This window comes from Haemorhous mexicanus, chromosome 5, assembly GCF_027477595.1.
Source record: "Haemorhous mexicanus isolate bHaeMex1 chromosome 5, bHaeMex1.pri, whole genome shotgun sequence".
In the NCBI taxonomy this organism is placed as follows: Eukaryota; Metazoa; Chordata; class Aves; order Passeriformes; family Fringillidae; genus Haemorhous; species Haemorhous mexicanus.
The window spans coordinates 75,961,608-75,989,344 of record NC_082345.1 but is presented as its reverse complement, the minus strand read 5'-3'; the positions used below and the strand labels follow the sequence as shown (position 1 = coordinate 75,989,344).

The 27,737-nt window shown below is 61.0% G+C and overlaps 1 protein-coding gene across 1 annotated transcript; it reads right to left on the bottom strand.

Annotated features, from left to right (window-relative positions):
- Positions 1-173: 173 nt before the first annotated feature.
- On the bottom strand, positions 174-22,620 carry TNPO3 (transportin 3). The gene is made up of 23 exons (XM_059847688.1): positions 22,436-22,620; positions 15,846-16,046; positions 15,168-15,241; positions 14,346-14,502; positions 12,606-12,749; positions 10,766-10,941; positions 10,157-10,295; positions 8,977-9,123; positions 7,814-7,921; positions 7,377-7,468; positions 6,058-6,197; positions 5,801-5,992; positions 4,601-4,692; positions 4,020-4,096; positions 3,742-3,802; positions 3,149-3,289; positions 2,528-2,644; positions 2,000-2,094; positions 1,714-1,870; positions 1,285-1,452; positions 1,021-1,133; positions 364-454; positions 174-286 (listed from the first exon to the last, which is right to left on the bottom strand). Exons 1-22 carry the CDS (start codon positions 22,559-22,561, stop codon positions 394-396), a joined length of 2,778 nt encoding a protein of 925 aa, XP_059703671.1. The 5' UTR covers positions 22,562-22,620; the 3' UTR covers positions 174-286; positions 364-393.
- Between the last annotated feature and the right edge of the window lie 5,117 nt (positions 22,621-27,737).

Below are 27,737 nucleotides of genomic sequence, written 5' to 3'. Positions count from 1 at the left end.
TTCTTTTTTGTCTCCATTTCACAGAAAGTTTTCCTACTTCTGTTGCTGCCGGGCGGCCGCGAGTGGCTCGGCGTGGCGCCGGTGCCGGGTGGGTTGCAGTGGGGAGGGAGGTGCTGCCCCGGGGCTGCTGCTCGGGCGGTGGCCGAGCCCCGGGCCGGGGCCGCCGGGCCGAGCCCTCCTCCCGTGGCTCCGGACTCCGGGATGCGCTGGAGCGGGCGAGAGCCCTCGGCTGATTGTGGGACACATTCTTGGGTTGCTGTTTCCTGTCTTCTCCTTAAAGACATTCCTGGGAGGAGGAAGGGAGCTTCAACCCTTTGTCCCCGCTGTCCTGTGGGGCGGGGGACCCCGGAGCCAGGCCCTTACCTGGGAGACAGGTGCCACGTGGAGCCAGAGCTATCGGAACAGGCGGGTGAAGTCCCTCAGAGCCCAGCAGACTTGTTTACATTCCTCAGCACTGCAAGACAAGGGGGGACATCAGCGGATGACCCCAAGGGGACACTTGGGGCCCAGGGAAGGTGTCCTGCCAAGGAAGGGGAGCTGGGAGCGTGACAGCTCGCCTCCAAGGTGTTGGGAGAGATGAAGGGACAATCACCAGGGCAGAACGAGGTTGGCAGCCCCCAGGACTGTTCCTGGAGGAGACTCATATGCTATCAGGGTGGTGGGCTGGGTGGAAGGAACCAGCTGCCCCCGGGCACTCAGTGTTTGGGATTTGTCCAGGGACAAGAGGGAGGTGATGTTCCCAAAGCAGCTGGTGGCCCTGGGAAGGGACAGGCCTGGGCAGGGCCTGGCAGCTGGAACCAGTGACTCACGGGGATGAGGAGGTGGCTCGGCAGGGATTGGGCTGGGCAGAAAAACCCGTTGGGTGACAGCAAGGGCGCCACACGGCCCCCAGGGCCCCGTGTGCCCGTGCAGGCAGGTGGCACATCCCAGCAGGATCAACAGCACAGGCACGGCTGAGAGTGCTGGAGGCCAGCCTGAAGGAGGGAACTGGTGCCAGCTGGAGACCCCGGTGGCTCTCACCTGGTGACCTGCTTGTGGAAGTCGGTGAGCTGTTTGTGTGTCACCTGGATGGCTCCGCCCGTGGTTTCCTTTGGCAACCCCTTCAGCGAGTTCTCCAGCCAGCGGCAGAACGTCTGTGCCAGGGAAAGGGAGGAACTCGGAATGTGGAGCCCAACTTGGCTCCCGGGCCCTGCCTCGGCAGAGCTTCGGGGTCCCTCCTGTCCCTCTGGGGTCCCTCCTGTCCCTCTGGGGTCCCTCCTGTCCCTCTGGGGTCCCTCCCCTCACCGGGCGGTCGATTTGCATGATCTCCCAGAGCACCTCGGCGACGTCGGGCAGGGTGTAGGGCGGGAGGCAGAAGCAGCACGTCTGCAGGAGCTGGTTCACGAGCTGCTGCCCCAGCTGGGTCATCACCTGGTTGATGAGCTCCTTCCGCACCTCAAAGTCCTCCTCATGCTGTGGGAGGAAGGAGAAGGGGGTGGGCAGGGCCTGGGGACAGGGATAAGCTCCTCTGCAGCACTGGTGGAGGAACCAGGGTGGCTTGTGGGGACAACAGGACAGGGCAGATGAGGATGGTGGGGCTGACGGGGTTTGGAGCAGGCTGGGACACTGGGAGGTGTCCCTGCCATGGCAGGGGTGGAACTGGAGGGGCTCTGAGGTCCCTTCCCACCCAGCCCATTCCATGATTCCATGGTGACATCCCGACGGGTCACTCACGTCGTTGGCCACCCCAGTGTGGATCAGATCCCGCAGGAATTTCATGACGCTGCAGTTGGCGTCCCGGTGGTCCAGGGTGGTGGCAGCAATGGCCCACTGCAGGATGGGGATCATCACCTGGCTGCGCAGGAGGGTGATGGGGCTGCGCTGGATGAACCTGCCCGGGGAGACAGACGGACGTCAGGGCAGGTCCTGCCTCTCCCCGCTCCACTGCTCCCGTGGGTGCTCCCACGGGGACCCTCCACGAGGACAGAGGGGCTGGGTGGCCTGTGGAAGGAGGTGGCACCTGGCTGCCAGGCGGAAGAGGTCATCCACGGTGTCCGGGTGGTTCTGGAGGCCGTTGGGTTGCTCGAGGAGCTGGAAGGTGGGGATGCAGAGAGCCTAGGGAGAACAGGGATCCATCAGCAGCTACTTGGGATCACTCCTCAAGCTGCCCTTCCCCACATGGAACAGGCCAGGGCTGTCCCATCTCTGGAAGTGTCCAAGGACAGGCTGGGGACAACCTGGGATAGTGGAAGGTGTCCACACCCATGGACACGCTTCAAGGACCCTTCTCACCCAAAGCAGTTTGAGATTCTATATAGACTGGGTATTAGGGAAAATTCCTGCAGGAAAGGCTGTCCAGCCCTGGCAGAGCTGCCCAGGACAGGGGTGGAGTCCTCCACCCCCAGAAGGATTTAAAAGCCGCGTGGATGTGGCACTTGGGGACAGGGTCAGTGGTGGCCTCGGCAGTGCTGGGGGACGGTTGGACTCGATGATCTCAGAGGGATTTTCCACCCTGAGTGATGCTGTGATTTGGGCAGGCGGGCCCCACCTGCAGCATGTCGAGCAGGCCCTGCCGGCAGCCCTCCTCCATGCCGTACTCATCCACCAGGATGCTGCCCAGGTAGAGGAAACAGGAGTGCTGGTGTTCCCGGTACACATTCACCATCTGGGGAGACAGGAACGCTGCCCTGGCACAGCCACATCTGCCCTGACCCCACATCCCTCCGGGCCCAGCCTGTCCCCTGTGGGCAGGGACACCCCAATGGACTCGCTCAGGTCCTGGAGCATCTCTGTGCTGAGGCCACCTGAGCCAGCAGCACTTCTCCATGGAAGTTTCCCCTTGGAGCCTGGCAGGAGCCAAGTGGAGCAGGGAGCACCCAGCTCTGGTATTAAGGGATCCTTCCCTCAGGCTGGGTTACCTCCCCAGGAGCTGCACCATGCAGGGTTTCACACACTCCTCCCAAATCATACACACGCGGGGATCCACAACCCCCCGGCACCCCCCGCCCCTTCCAAAGCCTCTCTCCTCCCCAAAGGCTTATTCTGGAATTCCCAAGACCGCCAGGATCCGCTGCAGCACTTCCCAGCGCCCACAGCCACCCTGCGATGCTTGTGGCAGCCACAGGGACCTGAGCGAGCCCCCCGGGTGCCGCAGAGCCCCCAGCCCCACCTGGGTGACGAGGGGCTGCAGCAGCGCGGCCGAGCCCTTGCCCACGCAGCGCACGGCGAAGCGCAGGCAGCGGCAGCAGCGCTCCACGATCCGGTTGTCGGCACTGTGCTTGTTCAGGGTCTCCGACAGCACCGGCCAGATCTGGGCACGGACACGAGGGAGGGGTCACACCCGAGCCACAACACTGCCCACTCCCTCCCGGTCCCCAGAACACCCAGATCCCAGTGAGGGACGGCAGATGAGGGAGAAAAGCTTTCTGGAGGAGCCTGGGGTGGTTTATCCCCTCCAGTGCAGCGTGGCAAACGGGACATGGACAGGGAAATAATCACCTGGGGCACTCCCAGAGCCAGGGCCCCTTCCAGAGGGCTGAAGCCTCAGATTTCCCCCTCCACACCCCAATCCCTGCTTCCAGGAGGGGCAGGAGGGTGCCCCACAGCTCCCCTCCCCTGCAGCCCTGGGCAGACGCATGGATCTGCTGGCAGTCAGGGACTGGGACTCTGTACAACACCCCAGGTACCCCCATACCTGGGAACTCCCCCCACAAAACCCCCCACCAGAGCCCTGTCCCCAAATCCCAGCCCTCTCCCACGCACCTCCTGAATGACTTTTTGGCACGGGTGGACCTGGCCGTTCTCAACAAGGGGGTTGGTGTGTCTGTGGGAACAGCCAAGGGTTAAGGGGGGCTTGGGATTAAAGCCAAGGGAAAGGTTGGAGCTGTAGGAAGTGGACCAGAAACTGGTTTGAGGGGGCACCTCAGGAGCTGGAACCTGGGGAAGCAGAGACTTCCAGCGCGTTCCCCAAGGGCTGGGGAGAAGGGGGTGCTGCAGAGTCAGGGTCTGGGGGAGCAGCAGTGCCCCAGCTCCTTCCTCACCTGAAGATGACGGCGAGTCGATCCAGGGGCACTGTAGGGTCTGAGGAGAGGCCGTTGCTTGGCTCCTGGGAGAGCAGCTGGAAAACAAGCGAAAAGGATAGGATTTTAGGAGCACAGGTAGCCCTGGGAAGACACTGCCTGGACACTGACCCCACCAGCAGCACCTCTGCCCCTCCTCAGGTGGGATTAGGGAAGACCTCAGTCGTGGACATGTCCAGTGTGGGTGCTGGGCCCTGTCCCCACGGAACAAATGACAGGATGAGAGGGAATGGCCTCTAGCTGTGCCAGGGGAGGGTCAGGTTGGATATGGGGGAAATTATTCCTGGCACTGGCACAGCTGCCCAGGGCAGGGGTGGAGTCCCCATCCCTGAAGGGATTTAGAAGCTGTGTGGGTGTGGCACCTGGGGACATTAGTGGTGGCTTTGGCAGTGCTGGGGAACAGTTGAACTAAAGGGGCTCCAGGGGCTTCTCCAACCCAGACAATTCCTGGCTCTGAGGACACAGTTGCTGTAGCAGGGCTGGGGCCTGGCCACTGTCCCCAGTGTCCCCTCCCAGCAGCTGTCCCCCCCATCCCAACGCACCTTCTTGAGCGCCAGCACCTGCACGGCGCAGAGCTCGCTCAGGCACTCCGAGATCTTCTCCAGGGGCAGCCGGGCCAGCACCAGCGCCGTGCCTGCGAGGACACACACAGCTCAGGAGCAGGGAGGGCAGAGGGGCGGTGACATTCCCAGGTGGAATGGCTGCAGGACAGGGCTGGGGCCTGGGAGAGCTTCCCCACAGCTGAATCTGGCTCTGGCTGAACCAGACACGGAAACACTTCAGTCCCAGCAGGGAGCAATGCTGGCGTGAGGGACAGGGACAGGCCAGCAGATGCCATAAGCACATCTGAGCTCACCACGTGTCCCCAGTGTCCCCGTCCCAGTCCAGCAACACTGTGAGATCCTAGGAATCTCCAGGGAAGGCACTTCGGGGCTCCCAGCCATAGAACACAAGGAGCACTGAGCTGCTCCCACTCCCAACGGGCAGCAGCTCACTCCTAGCTCTGGCACAGCCAGGATCTGGCTGTGGTGCCAACCACCCCAGGGGGAAACCTCCCTGGCTCAGGAATTCCTGGCTTGTCCTAAGGGAGGGGGAGAAAACCCTTTGGCAGGGAGAGGAGCAGCTCGCCCAGTGCTGGGGCACCCAGTGGAACAAGGGGAGTTTTGTCTCCCATGGCAGCACACGACTGCAGGGAAGGGTCCCTGGCTCTGGAAATAAAGGCTCCAGCAGCACTGGAATTCACTGAAAATCTTTAAGGCATGTCCTCAAAACCAGCCGTGGCTGAGGAGGCTCATGGTGCTCAACAGTCCAGTGAGACACCAACACTGAGTTTAAAATCTCCATTCTTGAGCCCAAACTCTCTGAAAGAATGACCAATACTCCCAAATCTCCACCCTCTGTGCCTAGCAGGTGATCCCCAGAGTTTGGATGGAGCAGTGACCCACAGCCAGCCTGGCTCTCAGCACTTCCCACACATTCTTCCCACATATCCAGCCCAGGACAGTCCCTGAGCTCTGTCTCAGGGATGGGGACAGTTACCAATCTAGGATTTATTTCTGCCTCCAGCCCCCAGGGAACTCCTGAGGACGCTCTGCACGTGGAATGGGACTTGGGGCCCATCAGGACAAACCCCATGAGGATGGGCTCAGCACCCTGGGGAGCAAGTCCCATGGATCCCCCAGCAGGTTCCATGGATACCCTGGCAGATCCCAAGATAACCCCCGGATCCCAGGGATACCCACCCTTGAGCAGCCCCACGGCAGCCTCGGGCGACAGCGCGAAGGAGTCGAGGGCGCGGGCGATCTCCAGCAGCCCCGAGAAGTGCTGGGCCATGTGGTCCCGGCACACGGAGCAGATGTTGTGGATGGCCTTGGCCGCGGCCGACGCCAGGCGCCGGTCACAGAGCCCCTTCATCAGGTAGCCCAGCACGGGATCTGCGGAGACAGGGGCTCAGTCGGGGCCGGCGGGCGCGGCGGGGCCGCGGGGGCGCGGGACTCACCCAGGAACTGCGGGTTCCTGTCCACCACCTCGCTCATCTCGCCCACCAGCTCGATGCTGGTGTAGCGCACGGCCGTGTGCACCGACTCGGGCAGCCGCACCACGCCCTCCAGCACCTCCACCAGCGTCGGGTTGTTCTCCCTGCGGGACAGCCTCGGCTCAGCGCCCGGAGCGGGCTGGGAGGGGCTGCCGGACCCCCCGCCCCACAGGAGACTCTGAGCGTGCCCTGTGACAAACCCTGCGAGGGTGGGGCTCAGCCCCACGGACACCAGTGCCACAGCAGGGAGCATGAAAACCAGGGGGTTCATTATCTGGGAACTGAGCCCCACCACTTCGGGGGGACATGAGAACCAGGGGGTTCATTATCTGGGAACTGAGCCCCACCAATACTGGGGGACATGAGAACCAGGGGGTTCATTATCTGGGAACTGAGCCCCACCACTTTGGGGGGACATGAGAACCAGGGGGTTCATTATCTGGGAACTGAGCCCCACCACTACTGGGGGACATGAGAACCAGGGGGTTCATTATCTGGGAACTGAGCCCCACCACTTCGGGGGGACATGAGAACCAGGGGGTTCATTATCTGGGAACTGCCTCCTCTGCTGTAGGAGGGTGTGATGGGTGATCCCAGGCTGGTGGGGCAGAGCCCCCAGTGCTTCCAGCCAGCACCCCCAGGAACAGGGCATTGGAAAAGCAAGCAGGAGCAGCCTCAACACAGGTAACAGGAGCTGGTGATGTGAAGGGACTGAGGTGACTTCTCCAGGTGTGTGGGGAGCAGGGGAACAGGACTGCCAGCCTCACAAGGAAGGGAGGGATGGTGTCGCCAGCCTCCTTGGGAAAAGGAGTGACAGCAATCACAGCCCCCAGGGAAGAGAGGGATGGGGATTCCAGTGTCCCAGGTGTGGAACGGACAGCATTCCAAGCCCAGGGGAGGTCAGCTGGGTTGTCCCACTGCTGGCAGTGCACAGGACTTGCTGTGGGCTCACCACCCTGGGTGTCACCTGTCTATGCTTCCACTGCCACTAACAGAGGCAGAAACACTTTCAGTGGCTTAACCTTCCCTAAGGATACCTAGGAAAGCTCCACCTGGATGTGAAGGATCCCCAATGAATGGTTTGGGTGTGAACAGACCTCAAAGCCCCTCCATGTCCCCCTGCCATGGCAGGGACACCTTCCACAGTCCCAGGTTGTTCCAAGCCGGGTCCAACCTGGCCTTGGACACTGCCAGGGATGGGAATGTCCTTGGGATATTTGTGGTGTCTGTGTCACATGGAGGCAGCCCTAGTCCCCAGCTCCCTGGCCACAGGCAGGACTCACTGGTCGACGCTCTTGGCGATGGAGGCCATGATGAAGAGCACGGCTTCTGTCACTTCCCAGGGCGGGTTCCCGTCCTTGAGCGTCGCGTAGAGCTGCAGGGGGGACGGTCACCGAGGGGCCAGGAACCCCCATCACCAACCCCTGCCCCCAAGGCCCTGCTCCTGACCCCTCCCACCCCCAAACTCCCACCCCAGCTCTGGGCCCACAGAATCCCCACATTCCACAGGCCACCCTGACACTGTGGGACCACAGTGGCTTTCCCCAAAATGTCAGAAACCTCCTGCTGCTCCCACACCTCCCGCTCTCCCAGAACAGCTCTCCCACCACACATCTCCTTGGGCATGAGACGTGTGACCTCCTCCAGTCCCAAAGGCCACCAGGGCTCAGTGACCTCCCTTGACATTGGCGTGCACCTCACTGCACTCCCCCAGACTCACCTGAGCAAAACACTCCACTGAGCCCACCAGGAAGATCAGGTCCTTCACCAGGTCCGAGACACGCATCCGGAACTCCCCGAAGTCATCGGTCTCCTCGGGGACTCCCTCCTGAGGGAGAGGAGGGAGAGCACAAGGGCAGCTCAGGGGAGTTCAGGCTCCCACTTAGCCACAGCCAGGGGAACACCGGTGATTCTGTTTCAAGGAGAGCCAGCATTCCTGCTCTCCTGTTGCAGACCAGGCTGCTGGAGGGTCTGAAGTGCTGTGCCCAAGGAAAACATGACCAGCCTGAGCACACACTGAGTATTCCTGCTCCAACAAACAGAGGAAGGGATGGGAAGCAAGGGGATGAGGAGGGGAGGAGAGAACAAACCATCCCAGAGTGCATGGAAGAAGATAGCAGCTGTGGCTGGTGAGCCATGCCATCCTGATCCCAATAAAACTGCCTCAAGCAGGGACAACACAGCTCCCAAAGGGACACACACATCCCACTGCCCAGCTGTTCCACAGGGACACACACACATCCCAGCTGTTCCCCAGGGACACACACACATCCCAGCTGTCCCCAGGGACACACACACATCCCAGTGCCTCCCCAGGGACACACACACATCCCAGCTGTTCCCCAGGGACACACACATCCCAGCTGGTCCCAGGGACACACACACATCCCAGCTGTTCCCCAGGGACACACACACATCCCAGCTGTTCCCCAGGGACACACACACATCCCAGCTGTTCCCCAGGGACACCCACACATCCCAGCTGTTCCCCAGGGACACCCACACATCCCAGCTGTTCCCCAGGGACACCCACACATCCCAGTGCCTCCACAGGGACACACACATCCCAGCTGTTCCCCAGGGACACACACACATCCCAGCTGTTCCCCAGGGACACCCACACATCCCAGTGCCTCCACAGGGACACACACATCCCAGCTGTTCCCCAGGGACACAAACACATCCCAGCTGTTCCCAGGGACACCCACACATCCCAGCTGTCCCCAGGGTCACACACACATCCCAGTGCCTCCACAGGGACACACACACATCCCAGCTGTTCCCCAGGGACACAAACACATCCCAGCTGTTCCCAGGGACACCCACACATCCCAGCTGTCCCCAGGGTCACACACACCCCCTGCCCATTCCACAGGCCCTTACGTGGTCGGAGTCGAGCTGGCAGTGCCGGGCCAGCGCGTGCAGCAGGCGCTGGATGTAGGCTTTGAAGATGCTGTGGATCACAGCATCGTCCGTCTTGTACAGGTGCTCCCCCAGTCTATACCAGAAGTTAAAGGAAATTTCTACCACCTGTTTGGAAAGAAAAATACAGCATTTTGTTACCAGCAGAATGTTTTTCCCCACTCTGTCAGTATTCCCAATGGAGAAGCAGAAACCCTGGCCCTGGGTGGCAGCACCACAGATGTGTGTCAGACCTGCTGTGCCACACAGTGGTGACACAGGGATTGGTTGCTCCAGATCCACTGATTTCTCTGCCTGCCAGTTAATAAAGGGCTTGGGATCCCCCAGTGACACTGAAACCTGCCCCAGCCCTTGGCAGCCAAAGCCTCTCCAGCCCTGAATCACTCCAGAGTGGGGCCTGGGGTACTGGGAGCAGCTTGTGCTGCAAGTGGATGCAGCCCCTTTGTGGTGGGTTCTTTTATTTATTGTGTGGTTACTGCACAAAAACCACGAGCGCAGATTTAGTCAGGAGCAGCTGCAGAGCTCCATGTCCCCCTCAGCACTGATGGCACAGGATGAGGTTGTGGCCAAGGAAAACTGAGCTTGAAAGACCTCGGAAGGGAGGAAAAGGATCCCAGGGACCCCAGGGAGCACACGGGGCCTGCTGGAGCACAGCTGCCCTGCACCTCCCGGGGCAAACCAGCCAGGCAGCAGTTTCCATCCACTGAACACAGGCAGGGATCAGCAACTGGCACTTAAAGGTTTGGGAAGAATAAAAAGATAAATAATTAAATAAATAATATAGAGACCAAAACAATGACAAGTTTTCCTCCTAAGGCAGGTGGGCAGGCACTTTGATGTGCACCAGCCTTTCAGTCACTCACAGGGCAAAATTCCCAGAACCACAAATCCCCACTGAGCTCAACCTGAACATGTGGGAAAGCACTAACAGGGGCTCCAGAGCTGTGCTGGCAACTCCAGGACACCCAGAAGGAAACGCAAAGCCAGAGTCCTGCCCACGAGTGCAGAGCAGGGATTCCAGAGCCCGCAGCTCACAGGGCCACGACTGTGGCAGCAGCAGCAGCAGCAGCAGCAGCAGCAGCAGCAGCAGCAGCAGCAGCAGCAGCAGCAAGGCTTTCCCCTGTGCCTGGCTGCAGCTCACCTCGTACTGCGGGTGCCCCGCGCAGATGAGCAGCAGCTCCAGCGTGCGCAGGTCGCCCAGGCCCTGGCCCGGCGTGCACACGATCTTGTCCAGGAAGGTCTCGCACAGCTCGGTGAACACACGGCAGTAGTTGAGCACCCTGCAGAGGGACAAGGGGACAGGGGTTGGGTCAGCCTCACGGGCTTTACCCCAGTGCAGGGCACGGCTGGGCCAAAATGTTCCCAGGGCCTTGGTCAGAGTGAGAAACCCCAACTTCTGCTTTGCCAGCAGCTGGTAGATGCTCCAGCAGGGGAAGTGGGTGCAAACACTGGGCTCCAATAAGCAAATCTGCTGAAATACTGATCTCAAACTTCTCAAAAACCCAGTGAGGGCACAGCTCCAGTCCAGCCCAGCCCCTGGCCCCTCCATGTCTCTCTTGCAGTGAGGGGCCCAGACCTGCCCCCAGGATTTGGGTGTGACCCCACAAGTGCCCAGCACAGGGACAGGCTCTGCCCAGCCCCAGCGCCCCCAGCACTGCGGATGCCCTGGCACTGGTATCTCTGTTTGGAGGCTGACATGGCACTGTCCTGCCCATCCCTCCCAGCCACAGCACAGGTCCCTGTCCCTCACTTGTCCAGGTCCTCCCGTGCCACAGCCATGTGATAGGCACTCTCGAGGGTGAGCACGCCCTGGAAGAGCTGCAGGGCCAGGGGCAGGTTGGTCTCCACGTTCTCGATGGCGTAGAGGGCCGAGCACACGCAGTCCGACGCAGCCTCGTGCAGGTTGGACGAGGTCTTGTCCTGTTGCTGCAAGGCACAAGAGCACAGCAATTATCAAAGAGTCATGGCATCTCCTGAGCTGGAAGGGAGCACAGGGATCACAGATCCAGCTCCACCCTGCACAGACACCCCAACGATCCCAGGGAGGGGACTGCATCCCTGGGAGGGGAGCTCTGGCAGCCCCGGGGCCGTGCCCATTTCTCAGGGAGCCCCTGGGCAGTGCCCAGCACCCTCTGGGGCAGAACCTTTCCTGCTTTCCAGCCTGACCTTCCCTGGCACAGCTCCAGCCATTCCCCGGTCACCAGAGCAGAGATGGGAGCTGCCCCACCACTGCCCCAATTCTATAATGCAATCAGACAGTAATGAAACCACCAGGTTTTTGTTCTTGTTCCCACAATGAATGGATTTGATCCTGGAGATCTATTCCAACCCAAAGAATTCTGTGGAAACACTTTGTAGAGGTCCTGCACAGCCACAGCCCCCACCACCCCCCATTGGCCTCATAACCTGTTTCCCTGGACATCCCAGGTCAGAGTGACACAAGGCACCCTGGCAACTTCCCTGGCAAACACAGGAGGGGAAACACCAGCTGGAACCCTGGGCAGCTTGGAAGGAAGGAAACCACCATGCTGCTCATCACCTGGCTGGACACAGAGTCATACTCCCACTGGGAGGAGAGGTGGGAGCTGGGGAGTCCTTGGTGGGGATGGGGACAAGGCTTCCACAAGCAAGTGGAATATTGACCAGGGATGGTCTGGGGTCAGTGAATGCCATGGGTGGTGACTGAGTGAGGGGGATTTACAGGGGAGGAGACAGGACATACAGAGAACTGGGAGAGAGCAAGCAGGGAGGAAACAAAGGAGCAGAGACTGTGAGTCCTACTGAACAAGATATCAATGGATTTGGGAAACAATTCCTGGTGCCACTGAAGGGAGAGGGGGAGGAAGGAAAAACACCCCACCCAAAGGGCCATTAACCACTAAACAGGCTGGTGAGCCCCACAGCCTGTCCTGGGAGCAGCTCCTGCTACAGCTCCACTCTAAGTAGGATCCCACATGGATATTCAGGATCCTGCAGACATCCTTCCTGGGAGCCCTCATCTGCATTTGTCATTGATTGAATCATGCAAATGAGGGATCCCATGGGAGAGAGGGAGGAGGGACAGATGATGTCTGCAGCAGAAACCTCCATCCTCCAGGAATTCCTCACTCTGACTCCACTCCCTGCCTGCCCTGGCTCAGTGGCACAGGATTCTCCACACCTCCAGCCCTGTCACACTCAGCCAGGCAAATACCCCAACTCCTCCAGGAGGGGATCTTCCAAGGAGAAAGGGTCAGAAGAGGAATACTGCTTTACTGACAATCTGGGAAGAAACCAAAATAACCTCAACCCCCCTGATTTGCCCATCAAACCCCAACAAAGGCTTCCGATGCCCAGCCACAAGGATGACAAACCTCACCTGGCACCTCTGGGTGTGACAAACCTCACCTGGCACCTCATGGGCAGTGGCACTTCCCTGCCTGCACTTCCCAGCAGAGGGACTGCCCACCCTGTGGAGCTGATCTGGCCCAGAGGGAACCAGAAAGTCTGTGTGACACAGGAGAGATGAACACCCTGCCCCACACCTCAGTCCTGCTGGGATTCTCCAGTGCCCCCACCCTGGAACCCCCCACCTCCTGGGAAACACTCACCAGCACCTCGAAGAGCAGGGACAGCAGCTTGCTGTTGGCCATGAAGGTGCTGTCCAGGACACCCAGGTTGAACCAGCTGCCCAGGCACCGGAAGATTTTGATGAGCATTTTCTCCTCATTGCCTGCCTTCTCCACACACGTCACCTGCAGGACACGGCAGAGCCTGTCAGGATCTGACTCCAGCGGGTGATCCATGAGAAATAACCAGTAACATCCTCTGGAGTCCACATGAGAACATTCCAGAGGCAGGCTGCTCCCAGCATCCCTGTCACCAGCAGCCCTGGACTCAGGGACAGAGCCCACAGGAGCAGAAAGAGCAGCTGGAGCAACTCCCTCATCCCCATTCCTGCAGGATCCCCTGTTGGGCCAGCAGAGCACAGCCATCAGGGATGTTCACACCTGACAAATCCCAATTTAATCCTTCTCCCAAAAAAACACCTCTGCAGAGAGAAGCTGCTGCTGAGAGCCAGACCTGTCCCGAGGGACATTCCAAACATGCCACCCCAGTGTCCAAGCCAGGACGTGGGATGGCTGCAGCTCCTTCCCAGGGCTGGCCAGTGCTCCAGCTGCAGACCAGTGCCCAGCAGAGCCCTGCCCAAAGCCCCAGCCTCAACTGGCACAGGGAAAGGGGGAAGAGGTGGACAGGCAGGACATGGAAGATCCCAGACCCCCTGGACAGGCCCAGGAATCTTTGCACAAGAGCTTCCAGAGATCTCCCCACTTGACACTTGCCCTAAAGGCAGAATGTTGGACCTCATCACAGTCCCTGGAATGCTGCTTTAACCCCATTTTTTAACTGAAGATGGGAATTTGGCATTTAAATCCTACACAGAAAATATAAATTTGGCTCTTCAGGTAGGTGGTGGAAATGCCCATGCTGGCACCAAAAGGGAAAGCTCAGGAAAGCTTCAGGCAGGTGCAGAGAGAGCAGGTATGTGCAGGGACAGGGCCAGCCCTTCGTGATCCTGTGTCAGCTCAGAGCAGGCACAAGCACCAGAGCGAGGTGACACTGCCTGTGTCCCCAGCATGTCAGCCAGGATCTCCCAGGGATCCTGGGAAAAGCTGGGGCTGGACATGGCTGGAGGGGACAGCCCAGTGTGGGGGCCCCCTGATGTGCCAGCTGGGATATCCCAGGAAAAGATGGGGCTGGAGAGGACAGCACAGTGTGGGGACTCCTGATACTCCAACCAGGATCTCCCAGGTGTCCCTGGAAAAGCTGGGACTGGCTGGGCAGGGTGGCCCTGGAAGGGGACTCAAGGAAGGTAAAGGAATTTCAGAGTGAGCAAGGACTTCCTCAGACAACTTCTCCCAGAACAGGTGGAGCTGGGCTGGCTTGATGGCTGCAGTGGCACTGGCAGGGAACTCTGCTGGGATAAAGATGGAATGGGGAAAGAGGCTTCTCCAGCAACACCTGAGCTGCTGGGCAGAGGGCACAGTTCAGCTCCATCTCCTGAAACAGGGTAAGGAGAAGCAGCCTTGAGCTGTGCCAGGGGAGGCTCAGCTATTGGAAAAATTCCTTCCTGGAAAGGGCTGTCCCTCCCTGGCACAGCTGCCCAGGGAGGTTTGGAGTCCCCATCCCTGTTGGGATTTCAAAGCCGTGTGGGAGCGGTCCTCGGGGACACGGTCAGTGGTGGCCCTGGCAGCGCTGGGGGATGGATGGACACATGGGCTCTGAGGGCTCTTCCAGCCCAAGCAAGGCCCCGATGCCCTCTGGGGCAGAGGCAGCTGGAGGCTGCTCACCAGCAGTGACACCACGGTGCTGGAGTAGTAGGCCAGGTCCTCGATGATCTCGGTGCGGCGGTTGGCCCCGATGCGCAGCGAGCGGCTGTGCACCTCCTCGGGCAGCACCGTCAGGATCTCCAGCAGGAAGGGCAGCGACGTCACGTCATTGCTGTACCTGCCACGAGGGACAGGGCCACGCCTCAGCACTGGGGAACAGCACAGCCAGGGCTGCAGGGCACCCCGGACCACAGCAGGGCTCTAGGGTCCCTTCCCACCCCACGCATCCCACGATTCCACATTCCGTGGATTCGGCAACAGTCCTGTCTCAAGGACAGGCAGTGTCCAGCCACAGCCCTGCCAAGAGGAGTCTCCAGGATGGCTCAGCCCAGATTTCCAGCAGAGCAGTGACAGAAGCTTTCTCAGCCCATGAGCTCTGGGAGTCCAGGTGCCACTGCCTGGACAAATCCCACCCCCTCCTGCTGCCAATGGACTCAGGGTGGTGGCAGCCCCAGGGGCTGCTGCTGTCACTGTGCAGCAGCGTGTGGCATCCCGTGGGGACATCTAGGGACACCCAACAGTGACTGGCTCCAGCCCCACTGCTCCATCCCACAGCACAGACATAGCTGAGGGAAGAGGGATTGTCCCTAACAAAACAGGGATGAGGAAAAGCGCTGAGTGTTGGGCTGTGAGCAGGGAAGCGTGCACGGCAGACGGCCCCTCCTGCCACCACCCAGGGCAGCTGAAATCACCCATCATGGGAGAAAAACTTCCCTTTCCTGCACCACACCTGCCTGACACAGCCCACAGAACAGTCCCCAGGCCACAGACAGAGTCACTCACTTCTCCACCAGTGTCTGCACACAGCCCTTCCACGAAGCCATCTGCAGGGCAAGGTCAGCTATTGCCAAAGCGAGCTGGAAGGGAATGGAAAACACATGGATCAATGTGGGGAGTGCTGGGATGTGTCCAGAGACAGGGCTGGCAGGCAGCTCTGGCATCCACCCCAACATCCCTGCCAGCAGGTAACTCAGGAATCGTTCCCAACATGGCCCACAGGCAGGGAACTCCGGGATCCATCTCCCCCATCCCCGTCTGTGCGCAATCCCTGCGGAACACCGGCTGCCCTGAGGGCTGACATTCCCTGACATAACATTCAGGGCCTGCAGGAGCACCCTGGCTCAGCCTGGGGCTGTCAGGCCCTCCAGTGCCACAGGAACGTATGGATAATGGGAATGAAGGGTGCACAGAAGTCCCCCTGAACACCCAGGGCACTGCTAGGTTTGGTGTCCATGGCAGAGCACAGGAAAACCCCTGCTCCTCCTCTCCGAAGAGCAAACGAGGATGAAGTAATGGATGTAACTAAAGGAATCAAGTGATGAAGGAGGGAAATCAATCTTGAGCAGGCGAGGAGCAGGGATCAGCCTTCCCTGTTTTCCAGCCCAGGGAGAGTGGTCCCAGAGTGACTGACAGGAGCAGGGCATGGAAGGAGCAGCTCCATCCCCCCCTGCCATCACCAACCTGTGTGACAATGACCGGGGACAGGTCCTTCAAGTTCTGGATGTGGGACAGCAAAGAGTCCCGGAGTGAGGCGTGGGAATCCGTGGGGAGTTCATAGAATGAAGTTTGGATCTTCATCTTCATGGTCTGTGCCGCAAAGTAGCAGGACTCCACATCCTGGTGGATCTGCAGCAGCTGGTCCGAGATCTCCCAGGCATGGACCTGTGGGAAAACCACGCTGTGGTCAGTGGGCAGGGCTGGGGGGGTCAGGGTGCTGCAGACAGTCCAAATTTCCAATGGAACCACAGCCCTCTCCTGCCAGAGCGAGTCCAGAGGAGGCCCTGGAGCAGCTCCAGGGCTGGAGCCCCTCACTTCCCAGGGATCCAGGCTGCGAGAGCTGGGGGTGCTCACCCGGAGAGGAGAAGGATCCAGGGAGAGCTCAGAGCCCCTGGCAGGGCCTGGAGGGGCTCCAGGAGAGCTGCAGAGGGACTGGGGACAAGGCCTGCAGGGACAGGAGCCAGGGAATGGCTCCCAGTGCCAGAGGGCAGGGAGGGATGGGATCTTGGGAAGTAGGAATTCCTGGCTGGGCTGGGGACACCAGGCCCATCTGAGGGCCCACACCAGGACTCCAGAGCTGAACATGGATGTGCCTGAGAGCTGGAGGAGAACCAGGCAGGAGCCCACAGCCTTCCCAGCCTCGGGGCAGCTCCAGCCAGTGCCAGGCTGGTCTGAACCCAAAGGCTCAGTCCTGACTGTGGGACTGGGCCACTGGTGAGCCAGGGAAACACCAGGCAGACTCCAGAGCCCCCTGGCTGGGCTGGGGCATGGGAACAGACCCACTGCATCCTACAGTCACTGAGGGTGGAAAAGACCTTCAAGACCATCCAGTCCAAGCTGTGCCACACCCCACCCTGTCCCCAGCCCACAGCACTGACTGCCAGGTCCAGTCCTTCCTTGGACACCTCCAGGGATGGGGACTCCAAACCTCCCTGGCCAGCATGGTAAAAAATCCCAAATCCATGGAAAACCTGAACAAAACTTAAACCAATTCCATGAGCTTCACAGCCATTGTCTCTGACAGCCTTTGGGCCACAGGACTTCCCTGAGCTCAATCCAGAGTGAAATAAAACATCTGCATCCCTAAAGCCCAGCTCTGGCCCTCATTCCAGCCTCACTAATGAAGGCAATTCCATCACAACCCTTGGCAAGTCACTCCAACAGCCAAACAGCCCTTTGTAATAAACCACCGCCTGGCCACACTTGCTTCCAGCTGCGTTCCAGCCTGGAAGACAAAATAATCCCCTTTCCAAACCTCTCCCCCAGGCAGGACAGCCATTCCCAGAGGCACCACCCCCACCAATGCTCCAGACCCAAACCCTGGGCCAGGGCTCCCCAGCATCACATAGGGCACAAGAGGGCAACACCAGGCAGGATCAGCATGATCCAGGCTGATTCCCAGGAAAACCCAGTCTCCTGCACATGGAAAAGGAAAACATTATAGCTGGGCAATAGCACAGGGCCTAGCTCCTGACCTCACTCTCAGAATTTCTGCTAGGAGCTCTTTCCATGGCCTCTGAAGCCTGGAATGCAGCTGGAGCCAACTGCAGAACCCAAAGGGCCCAGACAAGCTGGGGAGGCTGGGACCCTCAGCACTCCACGTGCTCCCCTCTCCTCTCCCTCCCTCCTTTCCACAGGATCCTCTGAGCTGGGAGCCCCCAGAGCCCATCACGTCCAACAGCTCCCCAGCATTGCCAAGACCACCCCTGCCCCCTGTCCCCGTGTCCCCAGGTGCCACATCCCCGTGGCTCCTCAACCCCTCCAGGTTCAACCCCCAGAGCCAGTGGATCCATCCCTGCCACATGCAGGCAGAAGCGCCCCACAGCTTCCCACAGGAACACTTTCTCCATGGAGTGTCCCACTGCACACTTTCTCCCCACAGTGTCCCACGGGACACTTTCTCCATGGAGTGCTGGTCCATCACCACCCCGACCACAGCGTGGTCAAGGAGAGCCCTTCCAGAGCCTTCGGACAAGCTCCTCTGCTGTTTCCAGGCTCTGCTCCTCCTTTCCCAGCTGCCTACACGACAGGGCCTGTAACTCCAGGACCTCCTGGTGTAAAACTCGTCTGGAATGACTCTAACAGGAGTGAGAAAAGCCTGGAGCCACCGCTGTCATAAACGTCCCCCTGGATTTATTTATCCTCACAGGGAATTCCCACGCTGGGAATAAACAAGAAGTTAAACTCCACACCTACACCAGCCAGAATCCTACCAAACCCTCTCAGTAAACTCTTTCTCCCCTCAATTAACAGGCTGGTAACTCCCAGTTTGGATGGACACGGTGGCAGACACGGGAGATCCTCCCAAACCCACCAACCCCAGGGCACATGGATTATCTGTCTGGGAGCCCAACTCAGCAAAGAGCACAATTATTAATGGGCTGTGAGCACCAATGACTACAAGAAGCTGTTTCTATGCCTGAAACTCCTCATGGCACATTCAGGAATTCTACAGAGCCAGAGGATTTCCCTCCCAGAAAGTACTTCCTGAACCCCCACTGAAACCCAAACCAACCTCCACTCGATCCACACCAAAACCCCAACTCTCAGCTCACAGCCATGGACCCACACAGAACATTCCAACCTCCACTCGATCCACACCAAAACCCCAACTCTCAGCTCACAGCCATGGATCCACACAGAACATTCCAACCTCCACTCGATCCACACCAAAACCCCAACGCTCAGCTCACAGCCATGGATCCACACAGAACATTCCAACCTCCACTCGATCCACACCAAAACCCCAACTCTCAGCTCACAGCCATGGATCCACACAGAACATTCCAACCTCCACTCGATCCACACCAAAACCCCAACGCTCAGCTCACAGCCATGGATCCACACAGAACATTCCAACCTCCACTCGATCCACACCAAAACCCCAACACTCAGCTCACAGCCATGGATCCACACGCAGCATTCCAAACCTCCACTCGATCCACACCAAAACCCCAACGCTCAGCTCACAGCCATGGATCCACACGCAGCATTCCAACCTCCACTCAATCCACACTGAAACCCCAATGCTCAGCTCACAGCCATGGATCCACACGGAGCATTCCAACCTCCACTCGATCCACACTGAAACCCCAACACTCAGCTCACAGCCATGGATCCACACAGAACATTCCAACCTCCACTCGATCCACACCAAAACCCCAACGCTCAGCTCACAGCCATGGATCCACACGCAGCATTCCAACCTCCACTCAATCCACACTGAAACCCCAATGCTCAGCTCACAGCCATGGATCCACACGGAGCATTCCAACCTCCACTCGATCCACACTGAAACCCCAACACTCAGCTCACAGCCATGGATCCACACAGAACATTCCAACCTCCACTCGATCCACATCAAAGCCCCAACACTCAGCTCTCAGCCATGGATCCACACAGAACATTCCAACCTCCACTCAATCCACACCAAAACCCCAACACTCAGCTCACAGCCATGGATCCACACGGAGCATTCCCCCAGGGCTCTGCTCAAGACACCAGGGATGCAGAGAAACTCCAGCCATGAAGCTGGGACAAGGCCAATCCCACACTGGGTGCAGCTCCTGTGCCTGAGGAAACCCCAGCTAGTCTGCAATCAGCCCTCACACAGCTCCTAGCACACGGCTGGCTGAAGGAGCCTCAAATTCTGGGATTTAGGTCAAGTTGCACTGAGCTCCCAGTGCTGTGCAGGCTCAGAGCTGCTCTGCCACGTCCGGCCCCGTTTCCCAGGAACAGCCAGCAGGAAAGGTGAGAACAAGGCTGCTGGGGGAGCTGAGGGACAAACCTGAGCCCCCAGGGCCCGCCAGACCCAAACCTGGACCCCACATCCTGCCAGAGATCCCAGGGATGGGAACTGCAGGGATCTCACTCAGGTTTGGGGGTCCCCAGTGCCAAATCTGAACCCCCACAGAGTGACCCAGGCACCCAAACTCAGCTTTAGGCTTTGCCTTCTCATCCCCACGATGGGATGTATCCCAGATACAACCTCAGAAGGCTTCACCCCACACAGGGTAACCCCACACCACTTGAGAAGGCTGCAGGCGTCTGCCCTGTTGTTCTCTGCCCACCCTTCTATGCCCTCAGGTTCATGCAGTGCACCTGTGTGCCCTCTGCTCCCGGGGCACACCTGGGCACTCCATGGCTCGTTGCTGTCAGTGCTGCTCACCTGCTTCTCACAGCTGCAGCGCTGGGGATGGGCTGGGGCAGCCCCACTCCCCATCCCCTCACACTCTGTGCCTGCACCCAAGGCCAGGCTGGACACTGGGGCAGGAGCAGGCCGGGACAGTGGCAGGTGTCCCTGCCATGGCAGGGTGGCACTGGAGGGGCTCTGGGGTCCCTTCCCACCCAGCCATGCCAGGATCCCTGATTACAACCCAGAAAGGCAGAAACCAGCGGGAACCCGACCCTGAGAGCTCATCCCAGCAGAGGCAAACGGGACAGAACGGATCAGGGCTGGGCGCTTTGGAAGGGGCACAGACTGCCCAGGGATGCCACCAAACAGCCCCTGACAGGTGGCACTGCAGGGACACGGCTTGGCACAGAGGAGGATCCAAGCAAACATCCGTAGGGGGGGTAATTCCAGTGCCTCCATCCAGGCCAGGGCACGGGGACACCTGAGGGACAAACAGCGAGTGCCCAGCCAGGGACACCAATGCCACCGTGACTCCTGTCCCACCAGTGACACCACGACTCCCGTCCCACCAGTGCCACCACGACTCCCGTCCCACCAGTGTCACTGTGACTCCCATCCCACCAGTGTCACTGTGACTCCCATCCCATCAGTGCCACCGTGACTGCCGTCCCACCAGTGCCACCAGGACTGCCGTCCCACCAGTGCCACCAGGACTGCTGTCCCACCAGTGTCACCGTGACTCCCGTCCCACCAGTGTCACCAGTGCCACCGTGGCCCCAGGTGGGAAAGGTCCCAGTGGGGCATCCCAGCCCTGCCAGGCCATGCCAGGGAGCTCCTGCTGTGCAGGGTCACCTCAGTGTCCCTGCCAGGGCTGGGATAACTCAGCAGCTCCAAGGAGAGAAAGGTGCTGGACGGAACCAGGCTGGGCTTGAACAGCTGGGGAATAACTGGGACTCCTTCTGCGAGCAGCACATAGTGCTCAGAGGAGCAGGGGGAATAACCCAACAAAAGGGGAGAAGCAGGAATGCTGCTGTGTTAATAACAAACTTGTTACTGCTGACATTATTATTATTATTATTATTATTATTATTATTATTAATGCTATTATTACTACTACCATTCTATCAGAAACAGCCAAGAGAAACTGCAGCAGAGACCCCAGGATTCCCAGGTACTTGGGAATACAAATTAGTCCCCAGAAGCCCAAACTCTCCAGAGGATGGGACAGCCTCACCTGGGGACACCCCTTTACCCAACAGCAACCCAGGCAGCCCCTGGCCCTACTGGGTCACCCCAGGTTTGGGGGGCCCTTGGTCAGGGGTTCTGGGCTCTCACCCATCCCTGAAATGTGAACCTCCCTCCTCCAGCTGCCCCGAGAGCTCTGCTCTGGCAAAGCCCCTGCCCAGGGGGAAATGGCAGCAGGAGCAGCAGAGCCCCCAGACCCAGCTATGGACATTCCCTCAGAACTCCCATGGGAACTGCAACGGGGCTGCAGCACTGCAGGGAATTCAGGGGGAAAATGGGGAAACCAGGAGTTTGTGGGAACAAGGAGCAGCAGGATTGGCCACCCAGGGCAGGGAGGGGCAGGACACAGCCCCTCCCCGGCCCCAGGGCAGGGAATCTTGTCCTGCTCCTGGGGAGGGCTTGGGGAGGGCTTGGGGGCACAGAGGGGACACTGCCCAGCTCCGGGGAGGAGAAACATCCATCCCCTGACCGGGGGGGGACGACAAAGCGGCTCCAGCAGGACCAGATGAGGCCATAAAACACCGACAGACACCCCAAACCCGGGCAGAGGTGTGTCCTGAGGGCTCTGGGGACTGAAGGCGGCCTTGGCTCCATCCCCTCACGGATGCCGGCGACTCTCTCACCCCGGCCAGCAGGAAAAGCCCAAATTTCCCTCCGGGAGCCAATTCCTCCTTCCCAACTCCCTCGGGACTGTGCCGAACGTCCCAGCCTCTTGTTCCTTGTGTTAATCACGGAACTGGGGAATGGTTGGGTGGGAAATGACCTCAAAGCCCCTCCAGTGCCACCCCTGCCATGGCAGGGACACCTCCCACTGTCCCAGCCTGCTCCAGCCCCAGTGTCCAGCCTGGCCTTGGACACTCCAGGGATGCAGGGGCAGCCCCAGCTGCTCTAGCAATTCCAGCCCAGCCAGGAATTCCTCATTCCCAAGATCCCATCCATCCCTGCCCTCTGGCAGCGGGAAGCCATTCCCTGTGTCCTGTCCCTCCAGGCCTCGTCCAAAGTCTCTCTCCAGAGCGCTCCCAGGGATGGGGCAGCCACAGAGCAGCGGCAGCGGTGCGGTAGAGGCTTCCCGAGGCCGCCAAGGGGCCGCCGTTCCCTGCCCCGCCCCACCCCGGATGCGGCCCGAGGCCTCCCCGCGAGCCCGGGCCCGGTACCCGCCACCCGCGCCTCTCACCGAGCGCTGCAGCTCGCCCAGCCAGCAGCTCGCCCGCTCCTTGCCGCTGGGGTCGGGGTCGTGGTAGAGCGCCTGCACGGCCTGCTGGACGAGCTGCAGGCTGGGCCGGCCCGGCCCGCGCTCCATGGCCGGTCCCTCAGCGCCGCCCGCCCGCCGCCATCGCCGCTCCGCCGCACCGGGCCGGCCCCCGGAAACGCGCCCGAGCGCCTTCCGTTCCGCGTCCTTCCGTTCCGCCGGCCTCCCTCGCGCTGCCCGCTCCGCCCCGTTCCGCCTCTCCCATCTCATCGCATCCCATCCCATCCCATCCCGTCCCGTCTCGTTCTATCCTATCCCATTCCATTCCATCGCATCCCGTCCCGTCCCGTCCTCTCCCATCCCGCCACGGTTTGTCCCACCGCCCCCCCCCAGCCCTGTCCGGAGCGGGTTTCCGGCGGTGCGGCGGTCAAATGTGTCCGGGCGCACGCGGCGCGGCGGGAAGGGTCTGTGACCCCCCCCTCAGACCGGCGCCTGGGGTCCCGGTACCCCCGGCCCGTCCCGGGGGCTCCAGAGACCCCCTCAGACCAGCGCCTGGGGTCCCGGTACCCCCGGCCCGTCTCGGGGGCTCCCGCTGTCCCACCCCCCGGGCCGTCCCACGGGGGTCCCGCTGCCCCCGAGGGCTCCCCCACACCGGGCCCGGCGGTCCCGGCGCCCCCAGCCCCACCGAGCCGTGCTGAGGGGCTCCACGGCCCCAGCCCCCTTACCGCCCTGCCAGCCCGCCCCGCAGCCCGCCCGCTGTCCCCAGCAGCCCCGCCGTGGCGCTCGGGGCTCTCCTGCGGAGCAGGGCCGGGCCAGCCGCGGTTGTTGAGGGATGGAAATCGTTAATTGTGGAGATAATTCAGTCCCAGCCCACGGGGCGCTCGGGTGCCAGAGCCCCCGGTAAACCCCGGCCCAGAGGGGTTCTGCAGCCACGGGAGCCACGGAGGGACAGGGCGACATCGGCCCAGGGACTGCTCCCCCCGAGCTGCACCGGGACAGGGAATTGTCCTGGAGGGACAGGGTGACATCGGCCCAGGGACTGCTCCCCCCGAGCTGCACCGGGACAGGGAATTGTCCTGGAGGGACAGGGTGACATCGGCCCAGGGACTGCTCCCCCCGAGCTGTACCGGGACAGGGAATTGTCCCCAGACGCCTGCCCCGTGCCAGCCCCAGCCAGCTGCAATGGGCACATCCCGGGGGGGCTCCAACACGGCTGCAGGAGGGGTGGGCACACATGAGGGGGCTCTGGCTGGCCCCCAGTATCCGATGAGAAAACTCAGCTGTGATGGGATTTTGGGATGGGGGAGTTTCCCTGGAGCCCTGATCCCACCTTGTTCCTCATCTCGATGCTTGTTTGGGGACGAGCCTGGAGTCTACCCCAATGTGTCAGCAAGCAGGGGGACTAGATTGAGAAGGACTTTGGGGAAAAACTCCTTTAATTTCCTTTCCCTCATAATTATGGCTGAATAATGATGAGGTGGCTTCTGAGGCCAGTGGTGCTCGCTCCCTCTGCCCAGGCTGGGCAGGCCCATGTCACCTCGTGGTGGTGCCCGTGGCAGGACAGGGCCATCTCTTGCTCTTTCCCAACTCAGACCAGTGTGAGACTCCATGGTCAGTCCATCTCAATTGCGATTTCGCTGGTGGGTCACAGGCCAGGCCATTAGGGGCTCACCACTGTGGGGTGCTGAATTTGGGAGCTGAGCATAACAAGCGTGCTGGTGTCATCCTGAGCTGGGTCAATGCCTGCTCAGCTCCCCGGTGATGGAGCTGGGAGCATTCAGGTGCCCCAGGGCACGGGTCCAGCCAGGCAGGAGGGAGTGGTGGTAATGAACGCCCAGCCTCATCGGCACACCCAGCTCACACGGCACAAACAAATCATTAATCACCAATCAGAAATGGCTTTTGATAGCCTGCAGCTCTGGCCCGTGATGCTGGGTGTCAGTGGCAGGAAAGGCCAAAGATGCAGGAGTGGAACTGGTCTTTACCTTGAGCAGTTCCCAGGAGGGTGGTCGGGGTACACCGTCCAGGCAGGGCCATCCTCCCCTCTGGGTGAGTCCAATCAAGCCATTAACGAGGGTTGCTCTGCCAGCCCACAGCACCCACTTGGCCAGCACCACCATGGCTACAAGCAAAGCTGGTGGCCCAGCCTCTCCAGGGGCAGGTGATGCTGCCCTGGTGGCACCGAGGGCCCAGGATCCTCAGCCATGGTGGGCAGAGCCACACCGTGTCCTGGGCCGTCTGTGCCAGCCTGAACCCCGAGCCCTGAGCCCTCACCTTCCCAAAGGTGACAACACAGGGACTCTGCCGGCCTGGACGTGTTTGTGACCTGATTAATGTGCCCTGATCAGCGTGTCCTCGTCAGCGTGTCCTGACCACTGTGCCCTGGTCAGCGTGTCCTGACCCCTGTGTCCTGATCAGAGTGTCCTGGTCAGTGTGTCCTGGTCAGAGTGCCCTGGTCAGCGTGTCCTGATCAGTGTCCTCACCACTGTGTCCTGGTCAGCGTGTCCTGATCAGCGTGTCCTGGTCAGAATGTCCTGATTGGAGTATCCTGACCAATGTGTACTGGTCAGTGTGTCCTGGTCAGCGTGTCCTTACCAATGCCACCTGCTGGTTTCCCACTCCGGAGCCGGAGCAGACGAGAGCTGGGTCAGTGCCCGGGTCTGTGCCCGTCTCAGCCGAGTGCAGGAGCTGCCCCTGGATGATCCCTGCTCAGTTCCAGCCCGGGCCAAGGATGGGGGAACAGCCCTGGGACGGGGGTTCAGCACCCCGAACCTGCTCCAGGTGGGATTGCTCCCAGCAGGAACACCTGCTCCAACACCGGGGCCAGCCATCCCCGCGGTGCCCGAGGAGCTGCAACCGGCACCGGACCCGGACAGGCTTCTGCTGATCTCGGTGCCGTACGAGAGCCTGGTGCAGTTCTGCAACCTGCTCAGGGATTTCCTGCAGTTCCTGCGGGACCAGCTGGGCTGAGCGGAGCCGGAGCGGACGCGGTTCTGGCTGCAGAACGCGGCCCCGGCCCGCTCCGTTCCGGCTCGGTCGCCGCCGCGGGGCCCGAGGCGGCCGCAGCCCCGGGGCCGCTGTGTCCCCCCGCCCCTCCCCTGCCGCCCCCCGTGCCGCAGTCCCGTTCGCTGTTGAAACAACGCTGTTCGTGCTCCCCAGCACCGCGCTCTCTGCGCCGTTCCGCCCGCGGGCAGGGCCGGGAGCCGGGAGGGAGAACGAGCGGGGCCGGCCCGCTTCGGGAGGAGGCGCGGAGCGCTCGGGGCGGAGTGGGAAAAGCGGTTTAATAACGGGAACGGCAGCAGCCCGGAGCCCCGAGGGACGCGGAGCTGCGGGAGGTGCCACCCTGAGCTGCTGCGGCCACCCAGCGCTGTCCCCTCTGTCACCAGCTCCTGCCTCTGAGGCTGCCGGGACCCCCGGTCCCACCCCCGCTGTGCCCTCGGGCCCGGTTGGGATCCCCGGACCCGGGACATTCCCTCCGCTCCAGCGGGATCGCGGCTCCACAGAGCTGTCCTGGCTCTGGGGGAGGCGCTGGATCCTGGTGACCCTCCCGGAACGGGTCAGGGATGCTGTTGGGGCCTCACCTGGAATGTCCCATACGGAGCACAGGGCCCTGCCCACCCGCCCGCCAGGGCTCGGGGTCTCCCCAACCCCCGTTTGCTGCCCCGGCACCCCGTTAGTCTCAGGGCTCCCCGAGATGGAGCTGTGGGGCAGCTCTAAGGCTGAGCTTGGCTAGTTGGGATCAGGAGGATTTGGGATGTCAGGGTGTCGCTGTGCAGCCCCCTGGGACAGGACCAGACTGAGACTCCAGCGAGGTGTCCCAGGAGCCCGTTCCCTTCCCCTCCCTGGGGTGAGCCCCCTTCCCGGGTCTGTCCCTGCCCCTTCCCCACGGAGCGAGGTTGTCCAGCTGTGTCCCTGCCCCTTCCCCACGGAGTGATGATGTCCAGCTGTGTCCCTGCCCCTTCCCCACGGAGTGATGATGTCCAGCTGTGTCCCTGCCCCTTCCCCACCGAGCGATGATGTCCGGCTGTGTCCCTGCCCCTTCCCCACCGAGCGACGATGTCCAGCTGTGTCCCTGCCCCTTCCCCACACAGTGATGTCCAGCTGTGTCCCTGCCCCTTCCCCACCGAGCGATGATGTCCAGCTGTGTCCCTGCCCCTTCCCCACGGAGTGATGATGTCCAGCTGTGTCCCTGCCCCTTCCCCACCGAGCGATGATGTCCGGCTGTGTCCCTGCCCCTTCCCCACCGAGCGAGGTTGTCCAGCTGTGTCCCCGCCCCTGTCCCCGTGGCTGTGATGAAATCCCGCTGCCGGGGGCTCCGAGGGTGCCCTGGAGCACCTGGGCTGTGCCAGCCCCGGGAGCACAGCCCGAGCCTCGGGGGGCCTGGGGGTCCCTGCAGGGCCCCAGCATGCACAGGTGACCGCACACCCCTGTGCACACAGGCAGGGTGGGGGTGCACCTGGCTGCCCAGGCAATACAGGTGATGCCCAGGAGATAGAGGCGATGCCCACACCCAGCAGGACAGCGCACCTCTGCAGTCACAGCTGCTCGCTCGCACACGCAGGGTGCAGACAGGCCACAGAGACCTGCACACACCTGCGTGCACCAGCCACACACAGGTGTGTCACACACAGGTGTGTCACACATGGTGTCACACACAGGTTTCTCATATACGCACAGGTGTGTCACACACAGGTGTGTCACACATTGTGTCACACACAGGTTTCTCATATACGCACAGGTGTCTCGCACACACAGGTGTGTCATGCACACAGAGGTGTCTCACACACACACACACACACAGGTGTCTCGTATACACACAGGTGTCACACACCCACACACACACAGAGGTGTCACACACACCTACACACACACAGGTGTCACACACACACCTGTGTCACACACACAGCGCTGTCTCACACACCTGCACACACACACAGGTGTGTCACACACCTGCACACACACTCTCACCTCATTTTCACACTTGCACTCCCCCCCCTTGGTGGCCCCCGTGTCACTTCCCCCTCCCCCAGCTCATCCTCTTTGTCCCCAAAGCGGATTATGGCGGTGGCTCAGCGGGGACACGCGAGTGTGCAAGGAGGGGCCACACCCCCAGCCAGCCTCACACGGGGCTCAGGTGTGCAAGGGGGCAGTCACACCCCTCCAGGTGTGCACAGGGGTGTCACACCCCTCCCAGGTGCCCAGGGAGGGTCACACCTGTGCAGGCAGCAGGGGCAGGTCATGCACAGCCCAGCGGGGCAGGCAGGGCACTACTGTGGGCAGGGAATGG